The sequence below is a fragment of the Trematomus bernacchii genome, unplaced genomic scaffold (assembly GCF_902827165.1).
Source record: "Trematomus bernacchii unplaced genomic scaffold, fTreBer1.1, whole genome shotgun sequence".
Classification (NCBI taxonomy): domain Eukaryota; kingdom Metazoa; phylum Chordata; class Actinopteri; order Perciformes; family Nototheniidae; genus Trematomus; species Trematomus bernacchii.
In genome coordinates this window covers 7,051,503-7,070,622 of record NW_022987477.1, presented here as the reverse complement: position 1 = coordinate 7,070,622, position 19,120 = coordinate 7,051,503, and the positions used below count along the sequence as shown (strand labels likewise).

The following is a 19,120-nucleotide window of genomic DNA, read 5'->3' as shown; positions in this document are numbered from 1 at the left end:
TTGCTGAACTGAATAAAACAGGGAGAAAGTTGACCGAGCAAGTGCTTTGTTCACCATCTCTGGAGAGCTATGGAAAGAAAGACCTACAACAATTCTGCTACCCTAAAAATAAACTCTCTGGCTGCGCAGAGAGAACTTTTTCAGTTCTCATTTTTCAAACAGTGGGTGTGTGGGTGGGAAAACCGTTTCAATTCATTCCACGCATGCCTTCCCACACTGCATACAACCCACTGGCCAGTGATGCCATTACTAGGCAACATGTTGTGTGCCAGCTGTTTTGGTCAGGGTCATTCCCTCTGAACATGCAGCATACCCAACCTTTAGCCAAAGAACACTTCTCTTCGACTAACTAAAACATCCTATCGTGCCTTGTCCATTCATCTTTACACAACTTACTAAGGGCTTCAGTATTATTTGGAAAAACACCCCCATGCAAAGATGAACTGGATTACCATAGTTGTATGATTCAAGATTCAAGTTTATATTGTAACTGTTGGATACTTTATGGCTCTTGATTATTCATTGATGTCACAAGACTGCAGGGCACAATGGCCAAACATATTCGAAGGAGGCAAAGAAAGAAGTATGCTACCTTTGATGAGAAGGAATTACCTGAGCCGGTTATATCATGCAAGCTATTTCACCTTGGGTAAACTTTTCTAATTAAATATGTGGATTAAACACATTGAAATATGTGCAATTGTTTAGTGCTGTAGAGAGAATTTGACAGAACCAGGATATCATGCACAAGGAGACACTATAGCCAGCTTGGCTCAGGGGAATGATGCACATTGCTGAATGACACAGAGGTTACATTTTGGACTGTTAGCCATGCATACCTTTGGTAGCTCTTTGAGTTGGTTGGCATCGAGGAGAAGCTCCTCCAGGCTGCGACTGTAGCGGAATACCTCATCGGGGACTGTCTGCAAGTTGCAATGCCGCTTGTCCACCGACTCGACGTGGCGGTTGCAACGCCACAGGGGGATACACTTCAGCATGTCCGGCCGCCGGGGGGATTTGGTCGCCGGTGCTACTGAAATCTCCGCATCGGAGGATGAAGGTCGGCAGGATATTTTTTGCGTGTAGACTCACTCAATGTCAAAACACTCACAGTGTTCCCACGACGATCCCCAACAGGAGGCCGAAATCCACTTAGAGACACCAAAATAATCCCTTCGACCTGTTAGTGATATTCCCAGTTTCAGTTCAACTGTGTTTGTCAGGTTTGTCCTCGTGTCATCCACACCGGAATGAAAGATAAACACAAATAAAAACTCCCGCTTGCCTTCAGTTTTTCCTCACTTCTTGCAGTCACTTCTTCACAGAGGGGAGTAACGTTAGCTTGTTTTGCTACCGCCACATCCCTGAATGAGACCGAAGCAGTGCCTTGGCTAGCTGAAAAACAAGCAAACGAACCAGTTATACTTAAGTGTTGCTTCAAGTATCCTAGTCATGAGTGGTAGCTGATAAAAAAAACACTTGACTTAGGTTACAAATAAATGACTACCATGAAACAGCTAACATAACCCACGGAGCGAGTCAACAGAGATTAACCCGAGTGTGGCTGCGCAAGGATGTGCTCGTTCTCGGCGGCTGTGTTGTTAGCATGCTAGTTACAGTTAGCTAACATCGGCTCGTAGCTCTCTAAACGCCTTTGTGCCTAGCTGCCGATAGCTCACTAATATAAGTATAACGAACGTTACGGAAAACACCCTATTAACCGGCCAAAGAGTGAAGTGGCAACATGCCAGTAGACGTACAATAAACTGCCTGGTTTTGTTTTAATGCGACGTAGTTACAATGCCAGCCAGGAGCTTCAGCAACAGCCGCGCATCACTCCCCTTGTTGCGCTGAGGCAGGCCGGTTTGTCCTGTATGGCTGTGGGGGGCTGGGCCGAGTTTGAGTTGGAGTACAGGCCACTACTACTGGCGGCTGGGCAGCAGTTCCGTTACTGTACAGCGACATCTAGCGGTGGATGACAGTTGGCTTAAATGTATACACAACACAGTACTATCATATTGTTTAACGAAAAAACCAGGCCATAATAAAGTATCATTAAAATATGACTGCCTATAATTTAATGTCCTCGAGTTTGCACTATTTGTTACATGTCTTCAACGGTTGCTTTATTCTTGCTACATGACTATAAATTGCAGGACTTTCCAGTTGTGTGCAATGCAGGGAGACAGTGTACATTACTGTGTCCACAACAGGGAATAGCTCTACTACCACAATGTGTAACCAGGTCCATGGTCTTTGAGGACAGACGTGAACAAAACCATGCATATAGCCGATGAATTAATTTCTTGAACACACAAGTCAAACATCCATCTACAAGCTATTCACCCTTCACTGAGTAGCAAGTAGGTGAAAAACTAAAATTATGCTATTGTAAAGAAGAGATGCAGGGCTAAACAAACATGAACTTACCTACTCAAGTGCCATGATAACAGTGAAGCAGGTTAAAAAATAAAACCTATGGCAACTAAACCGAGTCAAATAGACCCAAAAATGTCAGAAATCGAGAAAAGACTGTCTTGGCTGATCGTTTTGAATGATCATTAAGTAAATATGTATCTATTCAAAGTCTGAAGTGTTATTTTACTATTTCAGAAGTTGTTCACCACCTGTACTAACCACAAACGCAGTGGCATTTGAGAATGACCAATACCCGATTGGACTACAAATGCGCATGCATAAGTAAAAGTACATGTTTTTACTTTTTAAACATGTTCTACAATCACTCACACAACTAATTATCTCAAAACAAAGGACTCTTTATTCATAAACTAAAGAAAAACTGCATCACACGTTCTTAGGAACAAACAATAACCTTTAATCATAGAAAGGATGTGTTAACTTGTCCCAGAAAATTAATGAAAGGAAGAAAATGTAAATGAGCGAAAGCAGGAAAAATGAACATGTTACAAGTTTGGATTACAAAAAATTGAAACTTGCATAAAAAAAAAGGAATTTTCACAAACAACAAAGCAAAATCTGACATGTAAATATTTTTCTATGAATCCCCCCCCAAATGGGGCATTTAACATTAATATCAACAGCAATTTTAAAAAACAAATAAAAAAAACATAATTACAAGTTTCAGTGGTCCGCATCTCTAGCTGCAGAGACTGACATGAGTTTAGGGGACAGGTATGGGGGTGGGTGCTGGTGAACCATTACAAACACTTTTACGCAGAGAGATCACTACTGTTGAAACGGTCTTGGTCATACACCTCTGCGACAACTTTGCGACCTCCGAACCAGCGGTCATTGAGGGCCTGGATGGCTTTGTTCATCTCTGAGGCCATGGAAAACTCTACAAAAATTTTGACAATGATATCTGCATCCTCCTCTTCTCCTTGCTTCTCCTGGTATATGATGACTCTGTTGACGGCGCCAAACTTCCCGCACTCTTCGGTCACCTCCCCCTCCAGGTCGTCGTCGATGTCCTCAGGTCCAACCATATTTCGGAGCACCATAACCGTAGACTAGAAAGGAGCAACGCAATCATTTTACAAGTAAAAAGTATTTGCTAATAAAATGTCTTTTAAAGGCTCTTCTTTCACCACATATGACCAAAACTTACCTCTGATTTTCTTAGCAGTTTCTGCATCACCATGTGTCTGGCACTGCTGCCCGAGATGCTCATGTGTTCTTGGTCACTCAACATCTCCTGCCCTGTACCGTCCTGCAGCATCTCCTCTTTCTCTTCTTTCCTCTCTTGTTGGTTGGAGCCTCCAGCTTGATTGGACAGGACTGGCGGTGAAGCGAGCACTGGGTTCACAAGACCAACCTGGGGGAGCACTGGTATGGGTGGACGCACTGGAGTCACACCTGTTAGGGAAATGCAGATATGCATTCAGTGACATCACATGTGTAAATAAATAAACTTTAATAAAACTAGAGAAGTTATCATTTACAGAGCATGTGCTAACTTTCGATCCGAACCATTCTCTTAATGGGTTGTAACTTAACACCATATCAGTAAGCTAGGATAAAAACTATCCTGTATGATTCCATCTCCTACGATGAATCGCAGGTGAGTTTTGAAATCGCAAGAAGTCTCATGTCAAATGGGTGGCCATATGAATTGGCTAGTGTTCTTCCATACAGCTAGCTTAGCTTGACTCAGCCAATTGTGGATCGTGGCAAGGATTTGCTTTTTCATTAGAACAGGGCTACCACCTTTAAAGTGAGTCTAAAACTGATCCATGGCTGTGAATGTTTGTGGCCAACCGAAGGGCTGTAAAACGGTGGATGAACTAATTTATATCATCAATTATTCAGATTTAAAAGTAGCCCCATTTGTTTTGGTGCTTACTCTTTCTCCCTGCAGTATTGCCTTGTTTTAATGAATCTGGTTATAAACACTTAATAAATCCTTTACAATACAAAGTCACATATTGTTAATTAAAAGCTTTTGTTATGGGGCTGCAAAAAAGCTTAGATTATCTAAAGCAGGGGTCTCCAACACGTCGATCACAAGCTACTGGTAGCTCGCAAGTCCTCAATAAGTAGCTCGCCAAGCAAATCCAAAATGTAAAAAATACACAAAAGAAAAAAATAGGAATTGTAATTAAACAAAACCTCAAGCATAGCTAATTCTATCTACAACTCTATATCTATCCAACACCCCTCGTCCCCCCACAATGAATATTGACCAATCACGTTCTTGCTTGATTTGCGGGACCAGCGTTGCAGTTGGGAGGAAAAGATAGTGGAGCAGCACCTCACCGGTTCATAAGGAGTTTGACCGTGATTTTCCTTCTGGCAGAATCTACACAACACATCAGCCCCATTGAACACAGCCTAGTCATGCCAGCCTATACAGCACATGAGGGGCAGGATTTTACCGTGTGTGTTGCAACTTGCATATATATTTATGGCACTTGACGCACACATACGCATGGCGTAATTTCCACTGGGGACAGGGGGGATATGTCCCCCCCCACTTTTCGAAATCCCGTTTGTGTCCCCCCCAGAGTTTGCGTTAACTGAATATTTTCCGTCTATGACGGATTTTTTTTTATAACAATGACGGAAAAATCTGAAAGCCGTCATTTTGACAGATTTCAACAAACTCAGAACAGCGCCAAAGTTTCCCCGCAGCGGGGCTCCGGTGTCATGCCGTGTTATGCATGCCAAACCAAAAGGAAATTATACCGTTTCCAAACCTAACTTTGCCGAACAAATCATTGAAATGTCTGTGAGTATTTGCTTTACGCTGTGCGCGCTCCCGCGAGGTGCAGTGGGCATGCGTAATGCAAAATGACGGACAGCGAAAAAGTCTATTGCAACCTCTGGTCCCCCCACTTTACAAATATGTTTTTTTTTTTTTTTTTTAACGCAAGCCGTCATCGCCACGGAGGAGCACACAGCCTTTGTGAGCAAGCGAGACAGAGAGCACACCTTTATCTATTTAATATATATAGACACCCCTCCTCCCCCCACAATGAATATCGACCAATCACGTTCTTGCAACAGTATAAAAGGGGAGTGATTAGTAAAATATGCATAAATAAAAAGAAAGAATGCTAACTAACATCTGAATAAACAAGTTTAAATGATTTGTTATTGGTTGTGATCATATTCTAAAGATTTTTGGATTATTGAAAAGTATACAGCTCCCTTTCATATGAGTGTTGAGAGCTGTATACATACATTCTTTTTGTGCTCAAAGTGCACCAGATTGATGCTTTTAACTTCAACATTAAAAAAAAACATCTTCCCGGGGGTGCATGAGAATGTGAGGTGCAGCCCCAAATAAAGCAGGTTAAAACAATTAAAAATTGCATACATTTTCTTTTAGTAAACACTGAAAACGGGTCCCACAGACCCAAACAGCACACAAAGGTTAAAGGTAAGCAGATAATGTTAAAATGTGCAAAATATATACACTGCAACAACAAAAAAAATAGCTCACGACTTGTTTTATTTTTTGAAAGTAGCTCTCATCCTAAAAAAGGTTGGAGACCCCTGATCTAAAGAATTAGTTGATTGTAGTAATTATTCAAGGCTAAACAAAATGTTGGTAAAATTGCATTGGATGTAAAGCTGGATGTTTTTAAAGGCTCTTAAATAGCACAGTGAATTACTAAGCTCTTGCTTTTTTATTTTTTATAAATTGAGTACTTACTCATATCTCGGTACACACCTGTGATGACCCCTGGTGCCTGGGCAGCCATAACAGCCTGAGGAATACCCATTTGCTGACTGAGAAGTTGGGGTGCGGCTAACGCCCCCAGGACTGATGCACCGGCTACAGCCTCCTTGAGAGAGGGGGGCCGAAGACATTAGGTAAGGGAAACACACAGAGAACAGCACAAGGCCGCACAATCAACCATCACACAGCATGGCACAGAGTCAGAGCAACCTTAACTCCCTGTAGTGAGAATCAAAGTCTCTTCAGATTTACTAACAAAATCATCACCTATACTTAGCAAGTCATAGATATACAGCAGTGGAAAATATACATCAAGACACTACAAGAAAACACAATGGACTGATTTATTGTTAGGACCTTTCACACAGGAAAAATAATTATGTTTTGCCAACTAAGAGAGGACTCTTAGCTTACACACCCAATCAGTGAATGGGAGGAGCATTTATTGCTAACGTTATTATACAAAAAGATAAATATACATTCCGATTTAAATACATTAAACTGGATAAAAAAAGACTTAGCCCAGAATGTCCTGAATCTCATTTCAGGGCTGTTAAATTGACACATGGGCAACTACTGTTTTTTTTATGTGATCTTTACAAAACTGGCCTTCTCCCTGTCACCTGTACCAAAGTATATATGCCCATGTTAACTGTGCTTAAGGTGTCAATTCTAGCTAGATCTGGGTTATATTTACCTGGAAGGCCATTAAATCCCTTTGGAAGGGATTCATACTTGCCTGGGCCGTTATCTTAGCGGTGGCTGCCGCTGCGGCCACCGCTGCAGCAGGCGGCAGACCACCAGGGGTCGTGGGGGTCAGTAGGGGCATGGGCGGAGTCACCGCTTTGCCCACCCGTAGGTACTGACCCCCCAGGTCAAACAGGTTCATAGAAGATACAGCGTCCAGGGCTGACTGAGGCTTTTCATATTCTGTAAGTGAATAATCATATTGTAGTAAACAGCGCAGTGGTAACACAAAGAGCACGAGCGAATGAGGGCCCCTGGAGCTCACCAATGAAGCCAAAGCCTCTGTGTCGTCCTGTGGTGGGGTCTCTGGCTAACGTGCAAGACTTGATCCTTCCGAAGGCCTCAAACACACTCTTGATGTCGTCGTCGGACAGGTCGGGGTGGACGGACGCCACGTAGATCCGATTAAAGGCGCGCGCCTCCTCTGCCAGCTGGTCAATGATGGGTTGCGCCTGACCGATGTTACTTGGCCGCCCAACCTATAGCACAGATCATACCAGCAGGGCTACTGAGTAAGGGACTCAAAACCAATGAGAACGCACTACCGAAAACTCCAAGTCCCTGCAGCACTAACTTTGGACAGCCACCGAGCTTATTCAAAGCCACTCTATTTTTACAATCATGCCATGGCTATCCTTGAATCCAAGTAATTCGTTAATGCTGCATGTCAATCACTAAACTCAAAGTTCTGAATCTGAGATTTAAAAGAAAGGCACTTTAATTCTTGCCTGTTATCCTATCATTGTTATATTGTCTATTAGATTCAAAGTACTCTCTACATTATAAAAAATTCCATGTTTAAAACATGACAAAAACTCTAAACTGTACTTAAAAATCTGTATACATCCCTGCACTCTTCATAGATCTAATTTTACATTAACCACACATTTAAACCAGCCCGACTATAAAACAAACAGGGTCTCTTAGGGATGCCGATCATTTGAACATGAATTTAAATCAATGTACAAACACATAGACTCTTGATATATTAAGTTAAATAAACTTATCTCACTACACAAGTAAATACAAAATAACCTTCAATATATTAAATACCAACTATCCCTTCTTCTACAAGATGTAAATAACCGTGCGAAACTATCAAATAAGGACGCGCTGTAAATTTCAAAACACTACCAGCTCAGCCAGTCACACTCTGCATGCACAGAGTGTGACTGGCTGAGCTGGTCGAGTTACCGAAAGTGGACCGCAAGTGTTTCATTCTTCTGCTACGCAACCTGACAGCTTCCTCTCCCTATGTAGGACGGGTTTCTAATGACGACTGGGATCTGTACTACAGATGGGGCGGCCAAGCAACACCAACCAGGCGCAGCCCATCATCAGCACACCATGGACATAGAGCGACGCCATGCGCCGCTGGGAATCCTACTGGAACTGGTCACTAAAATAGTCTTGATGACATCATGGAAGCATAACACACAACACAGACAGTACACTAAGCATACACCCAGACATACACAACTCACGCACCTGAAAATCAGACAAGCAAAGAGAGAGGGAAATTAGTCATATGCAAGTTGTACAAGTCATTAGAAAGCAGTTATTTAACAAATTGACTCGGTATCCAAAATAAAGATATACAGAAAAGGTTGTTATTAAAAAAAAAAATCTCAGTCGATGAATACCTTTTACCTTGAGGAGGTACACATAGCTCCGGACAACCTACCTTAATGTTTCGCCCCCCCAGCATGACCGAGTTCATCTGCTCCAGAGCCAGCTGAGCAGCCTCTGGCACATCATACTCCACAAAGGCAAACCCCTGCGCCATTAGGCCAAATGCAAGAAAAACAGAACATATACAACCATTGAAGACTTAGGCAGCTTTATATGCAACCCTCAGCATTCAAATGGAGGTGTAGAATTAGCCTTAACACCATGTCTAACACTTAATTGACACTGACCTTGTGTTTCATTGTAACAGAGTCCCAAGACATGTCAATGCTCTTGATTGGGCCAAAGGGGGCAAAGGCCTGTCTGATTGTGTCCTCACCGAGCTCATAGTATATGGAGCCCACATACACCCGACACATTATGGCTAGGGCACGTTGCCGCTGAGCTGCCACCTGCCAACCGGGGGAACAACACACGATAAACATTTGAGAGCAAAAGAACGGAAGGAACACATAAATACACTAATACAAAATTATTATTTTCTACAGTGCGTGATTCCCCCTTAAATAGATAAGAGGCCAATACTAAGTTAGGGGGGTCTAGACCGGTAAAACGGGTAACAATGGGATACTGTAATCAATAGATAGAAGTTTGTGTAAAAATACTAACACATGTACAACAGTTATAAAATATTGATAACAGCACTTGTAATTACAAAATGACCATGTCACTATTGAACTGACATATGAAGAAAAGCACACTGAAGTGATACACATGCAAAGCCCTCACAAATATTTGGCTTCAGTAACTGACCTGTAGTCCAGGGATGAAAGTAAGGTAACAAAAGTAATAGTGGAGTTCAAACGAAATCCATATTAAGTCTCGAGAGCATTTCAAACTTTCTGCTCATACCTTAGGGGAGGGATGGTTTAACGAACGAAAGTTGTTGCGCTATTAAATTATTCCTTTAAGTCAGTCCGTGTCTGCTATTTAATTATATAACAACATATGTATAACATGTGCCTACTTCATGAGGTTAATGGAAGTTGACTTGTTCCCTGACAGAAAAACTTGACTTAGCCAAAAGATCCCCGTTCCATCAATTCTCTCATTTTAGTCTATTTTATATTAAAACATATACATTTTATAAAAAAAAAGGGGGGGATTCCTATCCCTCTTTAGTCCCATGCCAGAAACATTTAGTTGTTCTCACATTTATAAACCTAATAACAGCTTAAGAGCTCGAGCCATCTTGTTTAAAAAAACATTCTAGAGAAAATTATCCCATTGTGACTCAAGAGCAAATAATAAAAAACATACAGCTCCAATGATAAACATTAGTCTACTGATGGCCGCAAGTACACTGGCAGTTAAAAGCCAAGTTTATCTCACAAAATATGCATTCTTGAGTGAGATTTTAAAAAGGCAGAGATGTTGCCAAAGCAACCAGTAAAAGAAGGTTAACAGACATTTTCCATTGGTTATGCGGACAGAAAAATAATTGAATAATCTATTGACCGATTGTAAAGGTGAGAGAGGATCTCCAAAGCCCATTGTCACTGCTGCCATCTGAAAGACAGTAAAAGTGAAAAAAGTGCTGAAAAGAAAGTTAGATATCTCTGAGCTTTGCTTTTTCTAAAATGTCATTGCTTTGCTAGACAAAATTGGTTAGGCTAACACTTTATTCAGAACTTCCTGCTAAACAACATACAGTTTGGAGAGTTTCTCCCCTGTCTAAATGATAATCAATACACAATAAACATAAATAACTGCCCTATAAAAGTGCAAAGTATTAAACACAATAAACAACTCTGTCTTGACGACGTCCATCTGAAAAAGAGCAGAGGCAAAAACAGGTGCATATAGTCTACAGGCGTTTCTTTTTCACAGCTTGAGGGAGAATGACGTAAAACTTCCAAAAGAATTGAATTACTGATTCATGAAAAGGCTAAGACATTTTGTTAAGAATCAACAGATGACAGACACATTACAAACTTTGTTTCAGCCGACCAATGCATTTTATAAATCTCACCTGCAGGTTGGTGAGCTGCTGTTGCTGATGGGCAATGGTCTGCTTCACCAACACACTCTTAATGCTTTGTTCCATGGCATACTTCTTCGCCTGAAACAGGAGAAAAGCCATTACAAACAAAAGAGACAGAATATGTATTTACTAATAACAAAAACTGACAAGCACTGCATCAGTACATTTACTGATTAAAAGTAATGCATTTGTATTTTATTATGCAAGTCTTTTTTAACCACTTTCATCCAGTTTAAGTAAGTCTGTAAAAGGCACAATAATAAGGGTCCCCTTACTGTTAAATGCATGTCAACATTCATTATTTTTTAAAACTTAAATAAAAAGTTCACATGGAATTAAAAAACAACAACATTCAAATTGTTTAGGGAACTGCAGCCTATGTGATACAATGTCATGGGTCTTAACTTTCATTTGGGCTTTTTACATCATAACTTAAGGAACATTTAGGCAGATACTGTGTCAGGGGTTTCCTACCCTCTGTAATGCCTCCTGCTGCTCTGGGGTAAGAGGCGGCAGGCCGAGCTTGGAGCCTGTGCCCTGTCCATTCTCCATCGTCAGAGCTGCTTCACCTCCCTGCAATTCAGAAAAGGCAATTAATGAAGAAAATAAGACACACAAAATTAGTTTGAAGCATTAAAACCTGCCTGTATGTACACACCCATAATTACACTTCCCCATTAAGAAAATGCCTGCGTTACTTTTAGAAGTCACATCACCTCAGACAGTTTATCATAACATGTGCTAGCATATACAGGACAAACACCCGGATTTAAACCAGGTGGGACGGGACGAACTCCTTACCTACGCAACCCGCTAATCGCTGGGTCCACCAGACTGAGGCAGGAAAGAAGATGACTGACGGGGAAGCTTTAACAATTCAACAAATTCTAGGGGAAATAAAAAATGCCTTCAGACTAACATAACAGACAGCTAGCAATATGTTACATTGCAAACTTCACAAAGCCGGTCAGTCGTTCCTTATAAGTTTAGCCATCTTACGTCAGAGTGATAAACATGAATGTGAATGATGGATGCCATCCTAACATAAGCTAGGTTAGCGAGGTAAACTAGCAACAATGGGCTAATCGAAGACGTGTCAAGCTAAAGTCGATAAAGACATTAACCACGATGCATCTTTGTAGCACCCACATATACATTAATTTGCATAATTATTACAACAACACTAACTACTGAATATATAGAACTGAGTTCTATTAAGCTTGCGTAATCTTTGTTGGTAGCAAGGAGCTAGCTGACATAAGCTAATGTTAGCCATTCATTGCAATGGCGCGTGAAGCTATATTTAGATACATTTAGTCTATTTACAGGATATTAAGTGCGAATAAATTCTACTAAACATCACTAACTAATTATGCAAACGCAACTTTAGCTAAAACAGGTTAGTGTTTGATTGTAATCAGAAATACATTTACCGCAGTCTCCGTAACCGCCATGAAGCACACTGTCTTGAGAGGCCAACTCAACACTCGCGAGAGCTTCTAGTTTTAAATAAAAGATATCGCGATGTCGGAACCCTCGCGATGATAGTCTGAGAGGAGTTTCGGAAACAACGTTTTTCATAGTATGAATGAACCATAAATGTTTTATAACATTTTACAATACAGCCATTCTAATAACGTCACATAGTCACACCGTGACTATGTCAGCTTTATTTCAACTCCCAAAGTTTTAAGCAAATACTGTATTTCGATAGCACCTGTTCCTCCTAGCTAGTGCTAGCCAAACACTGAACATCGAAAACATCACAGACAGGACCTGATGCACAGAAGTATGCAAATGCATAATAAATAGAAATCCATTACTTTCATGAATTCAATTATTTTTTCATAACATGTGTTCATGTGAACACAAAATATACTCAATACATAAAAGTATACATTTGTAGTGTAGCAAAAAATAAGTTCAGACATACCCAACATGTCACTGTCACATATTGTTTATTGTAATTAATTGCAGTACCTACAATATTTAACAAAGGTTTAAGTAGAACACATCCAAAAGCAAGTTTCATTCAACAGATTCACAGGGGAAAAAAACATTAAATAAGACTGATATGGATGTTTTCACAGTCTTAACATTCATTTTCTTGGTCAGGTCCCCTCTGGAACTAAACTGTGACTGACAAAGGCAAAATGCAAAGTTTTGAATTGTTGCAGGCTATTAAGACATGCAGCTTACTAGATAAAATGAAAGCAACAGTGGCACTGCTTTGCAGTGACATTTTGTCTAAAAGTAAACCCCTTCAATAGCCACAAACAAATATGTACACCACAGCCCGTAGTTATTGAATATCTTGGAGAATGTAGGGCTTCTGTCTTCAGAGACACGCTGATAAGAAGGCTTGAGTAAGTAAGTACTGTAAGCAATGACTGTACAGCTCTGTAACTGTTGTGAAACCAAGAACTAACAGACACGGGAAAGAAATGGAGCAGAGCCAAATTAGCCTGACATACAAGAGTACATTGCTGAAAAGGATCAGACCATTCACTATGGTTTTCTTTTTGCTGTCCAGTTTTGTAAGGGAAAAATCCACCCAAATGGTAGTGTTCTTCTACAGTGCCAACACTGGATTCTTGAGAATAAAATCTGGAAGAGTTGAAGGAGTGTATTCTATTTTTGTGTTTGTGTGGGCAGCAGTGCAATCAGTCCTAAAGTTCACACTGTCTGAAATAAACCTACAGTAGATCTGGTACTGGGAGATTAACATTTTCTGAGCAGAGTGCCACTATTGTATCAGAGATTGGGTTTTATCACCTGCGGCACATGGAATCTTTCAGAGTTTAGCTCTTATATTGATTACATTAGCAACACAAATCTAAAACCACATAGTCTTAATGACTTTGATTAAAAGTATTTTATACAAATGTCAAAAATCAGAGAGGATAAAACACAATAAATTCCAAAGGCTTATTTCCATTATTTGGGTAGGTGTTTCAGTGTTAGACAATATACTCAGATAATTTGAGATATATTGCAAAAATAAGTACATTTATTAAAAGTACGCAATTTTTTATTAACATATCTATAAATCACATTACCATCACCCTTTCTACCATTCATATAGGACTATGATTTTATTTCACAAGCTTCCTCTGATGTATTCCAATTGTTGTACATTACTGCAGCTCTTTCCAAACTAATATTGACCTGATCCATATGTCCAATATACAAAGGCTGCAGCTTCTAATGGAGCTGCCAATACAAGTTCATCTTCACATTCACATAGGCTGACTATATAGACTCATGATAAGAGATGGGAACTAGTACAAATCAATTAGTCTGGTTTTAAAACTTAGTCAGCCTGAATTAGTTAAATTCCAAATTGCTATGTTGTGTACCAATGACGTTTCATTAGGACATGTTGTCCAAAGTACATTGCCATATCAGGCACTTTGCAAGTCTTTGGCTTTCAGAACACTTTCATAGGGAAAACCCCTTAAGAGCACAACAGGCTGAAAGAGAGGCATCATTTCATTGCTCGTCATAACATTTAGGCATGGTGTGTTTAGCTCAGAGTGCCATGAGGTTTGTTAACGCTGCATGTCAAAAAAAGTTTAGGAAAACAAAAGAAAAAAAATAGGTTTGTGCAAAGCTTCTATTGTTCACAGTTAAGCAGAAATAAATAAGTCAACTGAATGATTATTGTGCATGCTGGACGGAATATTAAATTCCTAAAACTGAAATAAACCGACGGTTCTGGTTTGCATGGGAGAGAGGCTTTAGTAAAATTATCTTTTTTACAATTCAACGTAAATATGCACTAATCAATGCGGACATTGGAGTGCAAACGAAGCAATAAAACATCCGTCTGAAAACATATCTGTTGCATTTGCAAGTGAAACATATCCATTCTGAATAGTGGCATCATGGAAAAGTTGTCAAGATATCTTAAGGCATGATAGCCCTTTTATGCAGGGAGTTTGTCAATCTTCCACTGCTTTGTGGGATTGCTGAACACAGTCATGATGCCTCCGGCCCTCCTATCAGAGGGGCCTTTGGTTCCTTTCTCAGCGCTGGCGTTCCCTCGTTCTCTCTGGGATGGTTAACTGACTGTCAAAGCCCGGCATCCTTCAGTATTTGTCCCCTTCATGTGCCCAGCTGGGTCAGCTCCCTCCGTTCCCGGCTGTGTGATCCCTTTCTTGATCCGTATGGTCAACGCCGGGCCCCTATGTCTGGGGCCAGCCGCCGTTGTGACCCAACCTCACTGTGTGGTCCCAGAGGTGAGTCCTCGGACCCGGTGTCGACTAATGGCGTCCTCCAGGAACACTGCCACCTTCTCACTGTCCTCCTACGGAGCACACGGGACATAATGGGACGTCAAGTTTTGCTTAAAGAAATCCAAACCACAGCAATGACATTTATGGCTGTTAATCAAGAACAAACAAAGATGTTTTTATATGTACCTCGGTTATGAAGGCGTAGTGAACAAGCTCACTGGCAAGGTCTCTGGAGGTATCAGCTAAAATGGTCATATTAAATATTTCAGTTATACAAATCTGTGACAAAATGAACCTTAAGAGCTTGGTGTTTATTAGGGATAAGTATGGTGATTCATATACATTTTTTAATTGTCAACCAATCCCAAGAAAAGAACAGTGATCAAAAATACAATCACAAGTATTGTATGTGTATCCAAAGCGTGAGAAGCTGGGTGGCTTGTTTCTTAAGCATACCTTTCCTAATTACCATTAACATGGGCACAACTGTTTAAGTTTTGGTCAATACAACACTGAAAATAGTGCCTTAACAAATGCACTTTTTACAATGTTTCCCAGAAAATGCCCAACTATTTTATGAAAATGTCAAGAGTATTTTGTGACTTGGGCTTGGGTCTGAATGCACTAAAGGCTTGGGATGTCGGAAGGTGATAAGACACTGATTCAAGCTTTTGTGGTTTTGTTCTTTTCATGGTATTTGTAGACAGCAAGAAAAATATAGAGTCACACTGCTGAAGTACTAATATTAAAGATATTCTTCTTAAAAGGTAAAGTGGTGGCCAACTTACTTGGAAGGATGTCACAGCTGAGCTGCCTATGAAGTTTGTCATCCATCTTCAGAAACAAAGATAGCTGAGGAGAGATCAAAAAGTGTAAATCAATTTACTACTATAATTGACGTTACTTGTAAAATAAATGTTGTGACAGTAGTGCTAGTAGAATGTTACTGGCAAAATATTCCAAAAGGCTTACATTTAAAAGAGCCTTATAAAATAGTTTATACTAAAATAGAAAAAAGTACCTGTAATACAATGTGACTCACATGAGTTTTGGTCCCTTCTTCATTTGACTCCAAGTTACAGTGAAACTGAACAACCTACAACACAGACAGACAAAGAGGGTCAGTGAGTAATGAACCTGAGACATGTTATCTCTGTATGCAGCCAGATTGTGTAGCTTAACATTTTTGGGTGACGTCTTAAAGTCTTACCTTCCTTGTCTCGGTCTCCTGGGGTTCAGGAGTCGGCGTCTTGACCGTCTCGACCTGCTCCTGAGACAAGGAGAGGGCACGGGGGACGGGGTGAGGTCGAGATGATGCAAAGTTCATCAATGGGTAGATCCCATTTCTAGAGAGGAGACAGGAAGTCATGTTGAAATTCAAGCTACAGTAATAAATGGTATGATAGAGTATGAATAGTTCCTCTTACTTGACATCCTCCAGAAACTTGTCAAGCTCCAAAGGGGACACATGGGAATATCTATAGGAGATAACACAGTAGAGTAAATGAGTGTTAGGCTTTGCATGTCATGTCAGGATATTCAAGACAAGTAGCCAAAGATAAGAGGTGCTTGTGTTCATTTACTTGAGCTGAACTCCCTGTCTGTCATCATGCTTAATCTCCGCCATGAGAGCGTTGGGGTCGAAGGACTTGGTTTTCTCCTCCACACAGTTTTCGGGGAGCAAGTCTGTAGAGGCAAAACAAGTGTTGACTGATTATTTATTAAAACACATTTGACAAATCTGTTTTTGTGCGATAAAAGGTTTCTTATTATTTTAGTTACATTTTCTGAATGTGATTGTGGTTATATGACTGAAACTGTTGTTATAACTAGGACAAAAATACATCAATAATTACCCTACTCGTGAATGTCCAAAGCTTCTATGTGTTATAAAAACAGTGATTTCTAACAAGTGAGGAATTTATCCTGCTGAACAAAACGTGTTTTGCCACAGAGTTTATTTAATATTAGCTATATTCCAAAATCCAATAGAATAATCCCATTTATTTTTGTCAAGGGAGCCGTTTCAATGCTAACTTCCTAGTCGGCCTACACAAATACGTCATTCCTGCAGTACTCAAACATTTAAAAGTGATTCAATTGTTCTTCTCCATGTAGAAACAAATACATGTTGTGATGTGCATTGAAAAAATAGACGTTAGTGATGTAAGCCCAGTGTGCGGAGGTGAGAAACTCACACTGGTTGTTGATGAGGCAGTGGGCGGCGAGCAGTTTGAGGGAGTGGACTTCAAACAAGACTCGGTGGAACAGAAGGTCGTGAGCCGTAGGACGGAGCTTGGCTTCATGGCGTAAACAGGACTGGGTGAACTCCTGCAGAAAGCAACCACACACTGAGTCCAACACATCACTTTCATATTGAACAGTATGACCCAGTTGAGCAACACCTGTTCTGGATTTCCTGGCATGTTTCACTGCCACATTCACTTAAAACTGTACAAACTCTACATGTGATAACAAATACACGTAGAAGCAGGGTGGGTGAACAGTTTATCTTTATCTCCATGTTTGCTGTGTAATAAGGACAGTTTGTATGACAAGACTCACTTTCATAAGAGGGTCTTCCAGGGATTGACCTGCATTGATGATGGCCTCCTTTGAAACAGCAGTATCTCCATTGGCCTGGATTTCCAATACTGCCATCTAGGGGTGCGAATAATATGTTAAACAATCACATATTACACACACACACACAGAGGAGAATCTGTAAGACCTGTTCTCTCACCTCTAGAGCACAGATGCCGAACGAGAAAATGTCTATGGCATAATCATCTTCGCTGGCTAGAGGCAGAAATGGAGAAGCAAAGATGAACACATCAATAATCTTTAGGAAAAGCTTACCCTAAAATTATAATGCAGTCAGATTGAGGCTTGTCGCAAACTAATAATTAACCAGTCTATGTTTTTTGCAGCTTTAGAAGAGGCACACAACATCCAATTAAATGTCTGAGCAGAACAATATAGTATTTTCGCGGTTTTCAGTGTGCCTCATATTATCCTGACAGTCATTATCTCTCCATCCCCTAAAATTACAGTCATTAATGTAGCACACTGTCCCACACTTCACTGGTGGGAGAATCTACACTGTCAATAAAATATTTGGATTTGACTGAAAACGGAGAGTAATATATATCACAGTAGCTACTTTCCACTCTGCTTGGCAATTTTACAATTGTTGAAAGAGACGTTAGGCTATCAAGGTATTACAGTATTTAGTAAGATGATTATTATAAACAAATGAGACTTTAAAATAAATCATAATCAGACAAACTCTGCTCCATCCCACTTACATCCATATTCTGGAGCAAAAAAATGAAGATTCCTCTGCTCATCTCGATGTTGCCTTGCTTTACCGTGGACGCTGGCATCTGGAAACACTGGTTTGAGATAACACACAAAGTATATAAACATAACATGGCATAAGTTGATGTATGTGACACGTACCCACTACGAAATGAACTTTTTCTTACCATTGACAAATAGCCGATGCCACACTGTGGGGAAAAAAAAGAAGCATTATTCAGATTTGTTTTCTTCTGAATTCATTAAATGCAGATTTAGAGGATACATCATGGGTGAGATATGCTGGATGCAGTAACATAAAAAGCCCTGAGGGGAGCAGACCTGAGCCGATCTTGATGAGGCCGTTATGCTGAATGAAGATGGTGTCGCACACCAGGTTGCCATGGATTATTGGTGGTTCACAAGAGTGCAGGTAACTGCCGAGTAAACAATAAAGCGACTGGTTAATGCAATGGCTGTGATATTAGAAATCTCTCATTTTAAAAGCCTGGGGAATAAATGAGTCGGTACCTGAGGGCAGAGAGAATCTGGGTGCACCATCTCTTCCAGGCCTAAAATGTAGCGTAACAAAGCAACATGAGTCCTCTAAAGACACAATAATACAAATACAAAATTCTCAGAACCAAATAGAGCACTGTTACTACATTTATTTTGTATTATTATATTATAGACAGAAAAGAGCAGACAGAGAAGAAAAAAGAGAGGATAAGATGTTTAAACAGATTTAGCCACTAGGGTGTTCTGTTACATCATCTCTAATCCTGCAGGAAATATGGATCTTAACAGGGATTTGTCTGCAGTACTCAGAGCCACCACCAGGGGACAGGCAGAGCACACTAACCTTCACATTCATAGTCTTGTGGTTCTTCTTAGTTTTCTTCAGAAACTGTTTGAGGCTGCCCGACGACATGTATTCTGTGATGAATATAACCTGTGGGCCATTATGGAGTTGTGTTAATGAACCAGTGTGTGTGG

General features: G+C 40.4%; 3 protein-coding genes across 19 annotated transcripts in view; all 3 read right to left on the bottom strand.

Moving 5' to 3' along the window:
- scrib (scribble planar cell polarity protein) overlaps window positions 1-1,860 on the bottom strand; it is a 62,864-nt gene extending 61,004 nt beyond the window's left edge. For 11 of the 13 annotated variants that reach the window (XM_034148530.1, XM_034148483.1, XM_034148522.1 and 8 more), the window contains exon 1: window positions 840-1,860. In XM_034148530.1, the coding sequence (XP_034004421.1) occupies window positions 840-998 (159 nt within the window). In that variant the 5' untranslated portion in view covers window positions 999-1,860. The remainder of the gene's footprint in view (window positions 1-839) is intronic. The other 2 variants (XM_034148455.1, XM_034148462.1) reach the window with 2 other exon arrangements.
- Window positions 1,861-2,815: 955 nt separating this feature from the next.
- Window positions 2,816-12,078, bottom strand: LOC117498358 (poly(U)-binding-splicing factor PUF60-like). 5 transcript variants are annotated; one of them, XM_034150431.1, is made up of 12 exons: window positions 12,020-12,078; window positions 11,388-11,473; window positions 11,061-11,159; window positions 10,575-10,664; window positions 10,061-10,111; window positions 8,833-8,994; window positions 8,598-8,690; window positions 7,179-7,392; window positions 6,864-7,096; window positions 6,140-6,272; window positions 3,590-3,837; window positions 2,816-3,491 (listed from the first exon to the last, which is right to left on the bottom strand). In XM_034150431.1, exons 3-12 carry the CDS (start codon window positions 11,136-11,138, stop codon window positions 3,192-3,194), a joined length of 1,602 nt encoding a protein of 533 aa, XP_034006322.1. In that variant the 5' UTR covers window positions 11,139-11,159; window positions 11,388-11,473; window positions 12,020-12,078; the 3' UTR covers window positions 2,816-3,191. The 5 variants fall into 5 exon arrangements, with proteins under 5 accessions (XP_034006322.1, XP_034006299.1, XP_034006313.1 ...); XM_034150408.1 differs by lacking the exon at window positions 11,388-11,473 and having other exon boundaries at window positions 12,020-12,070; XM_034150422.1 differs by lacking the exon at window positions 11,388-11,473 and having other exon boundaries at window positions 6,158-6,272; window positions 12,020-12,070.
- Window positions 12,079-12,527: 449 nt separating this feature from the next.
- LOC117498349 (nuclear receptor-binding protein 2-like) overlaps window positions 12,528-19,120 on the bottom strand; it is a 29,449-nt gene continuing 22,856 nt past the window's right edge. The window contains exons 4-18 of the mRNA XM_034150390.1: window positions 18,987-19,076; window positions 18,656-18,696; window positions 18,467-18,561; window positions 18,313-18,336; window positions 18,133-18,219; window positions 17,568-17,623; window positions 17,390-17,485; window positions 17,023-17,155; window positions 16,408-16,510; window positions 16,252-16,302; window positions 16,035-16,170; window positions 15,867-15,920; window positions 15,613-15,676; window positions 15,011-15,066; window positions 12,528-14,895 (exon numbers count right to left, since the gene is read on the bottom strand). Coding sequence (XP_034006281.1) covers window positions 14,809-14,895; window positions 15,011-15,066; window positions 15,613-15,676; window positions 15,867-15,920; window positions 16,035-16,170; window positions 16,252-16,302; window positions 16,408-16,510; window positions 17,023-17,155; window positions 17,390-17,485; window positions 17,568-17,623; window positions 18,133-18,219; window positions 18,313-18,336; window positions 18,467-18,561; window positions 18,656-18,696; window positions 18,987-19,076 — 1,173 coding nt within the window. The 3' untranslated portion in view covers window positions 12,528-14,808. The remainder of the gene's footprint in view (window positions 14,896-15,010; window positions 15,067-15,612; window positions 15,677-15,866; window positions 15,921-16,034; window positions 16,171-16,251; window positions 16,303-16,407; window positions 16,511-17,022; window positions 17,156-17,389; window positions 17,486-17,567; window positions 17,624-18,132; window positions 18,220-18,312; window positions 18,337-18,466; window positions 18,562-18,655; window positions 18,697-18,986; window positions 19,077-19,120) is intronic.

Coding starts and splice junctions, on each gene's coding strand:
- LOC117498358 (XM_034150408.1), bottom strand. CDS start 12,040: ATGGCGGTTACGGAGACTGCG. Junction 11,160..12,019: donor TGGCGGTTACGGAGACTGCG/GTAAATGTATTT, acceptor TCTGAATTGCAG/GGAGGTGAAGCAGCTCTGAC. Junction 3,838..6,139: donor AGGTGTGTACCGAGATATGA/GTAAGTACTCAA, acceptor TTTCCCTAACAG/GTGTGACTCCAGTGCGTCCA.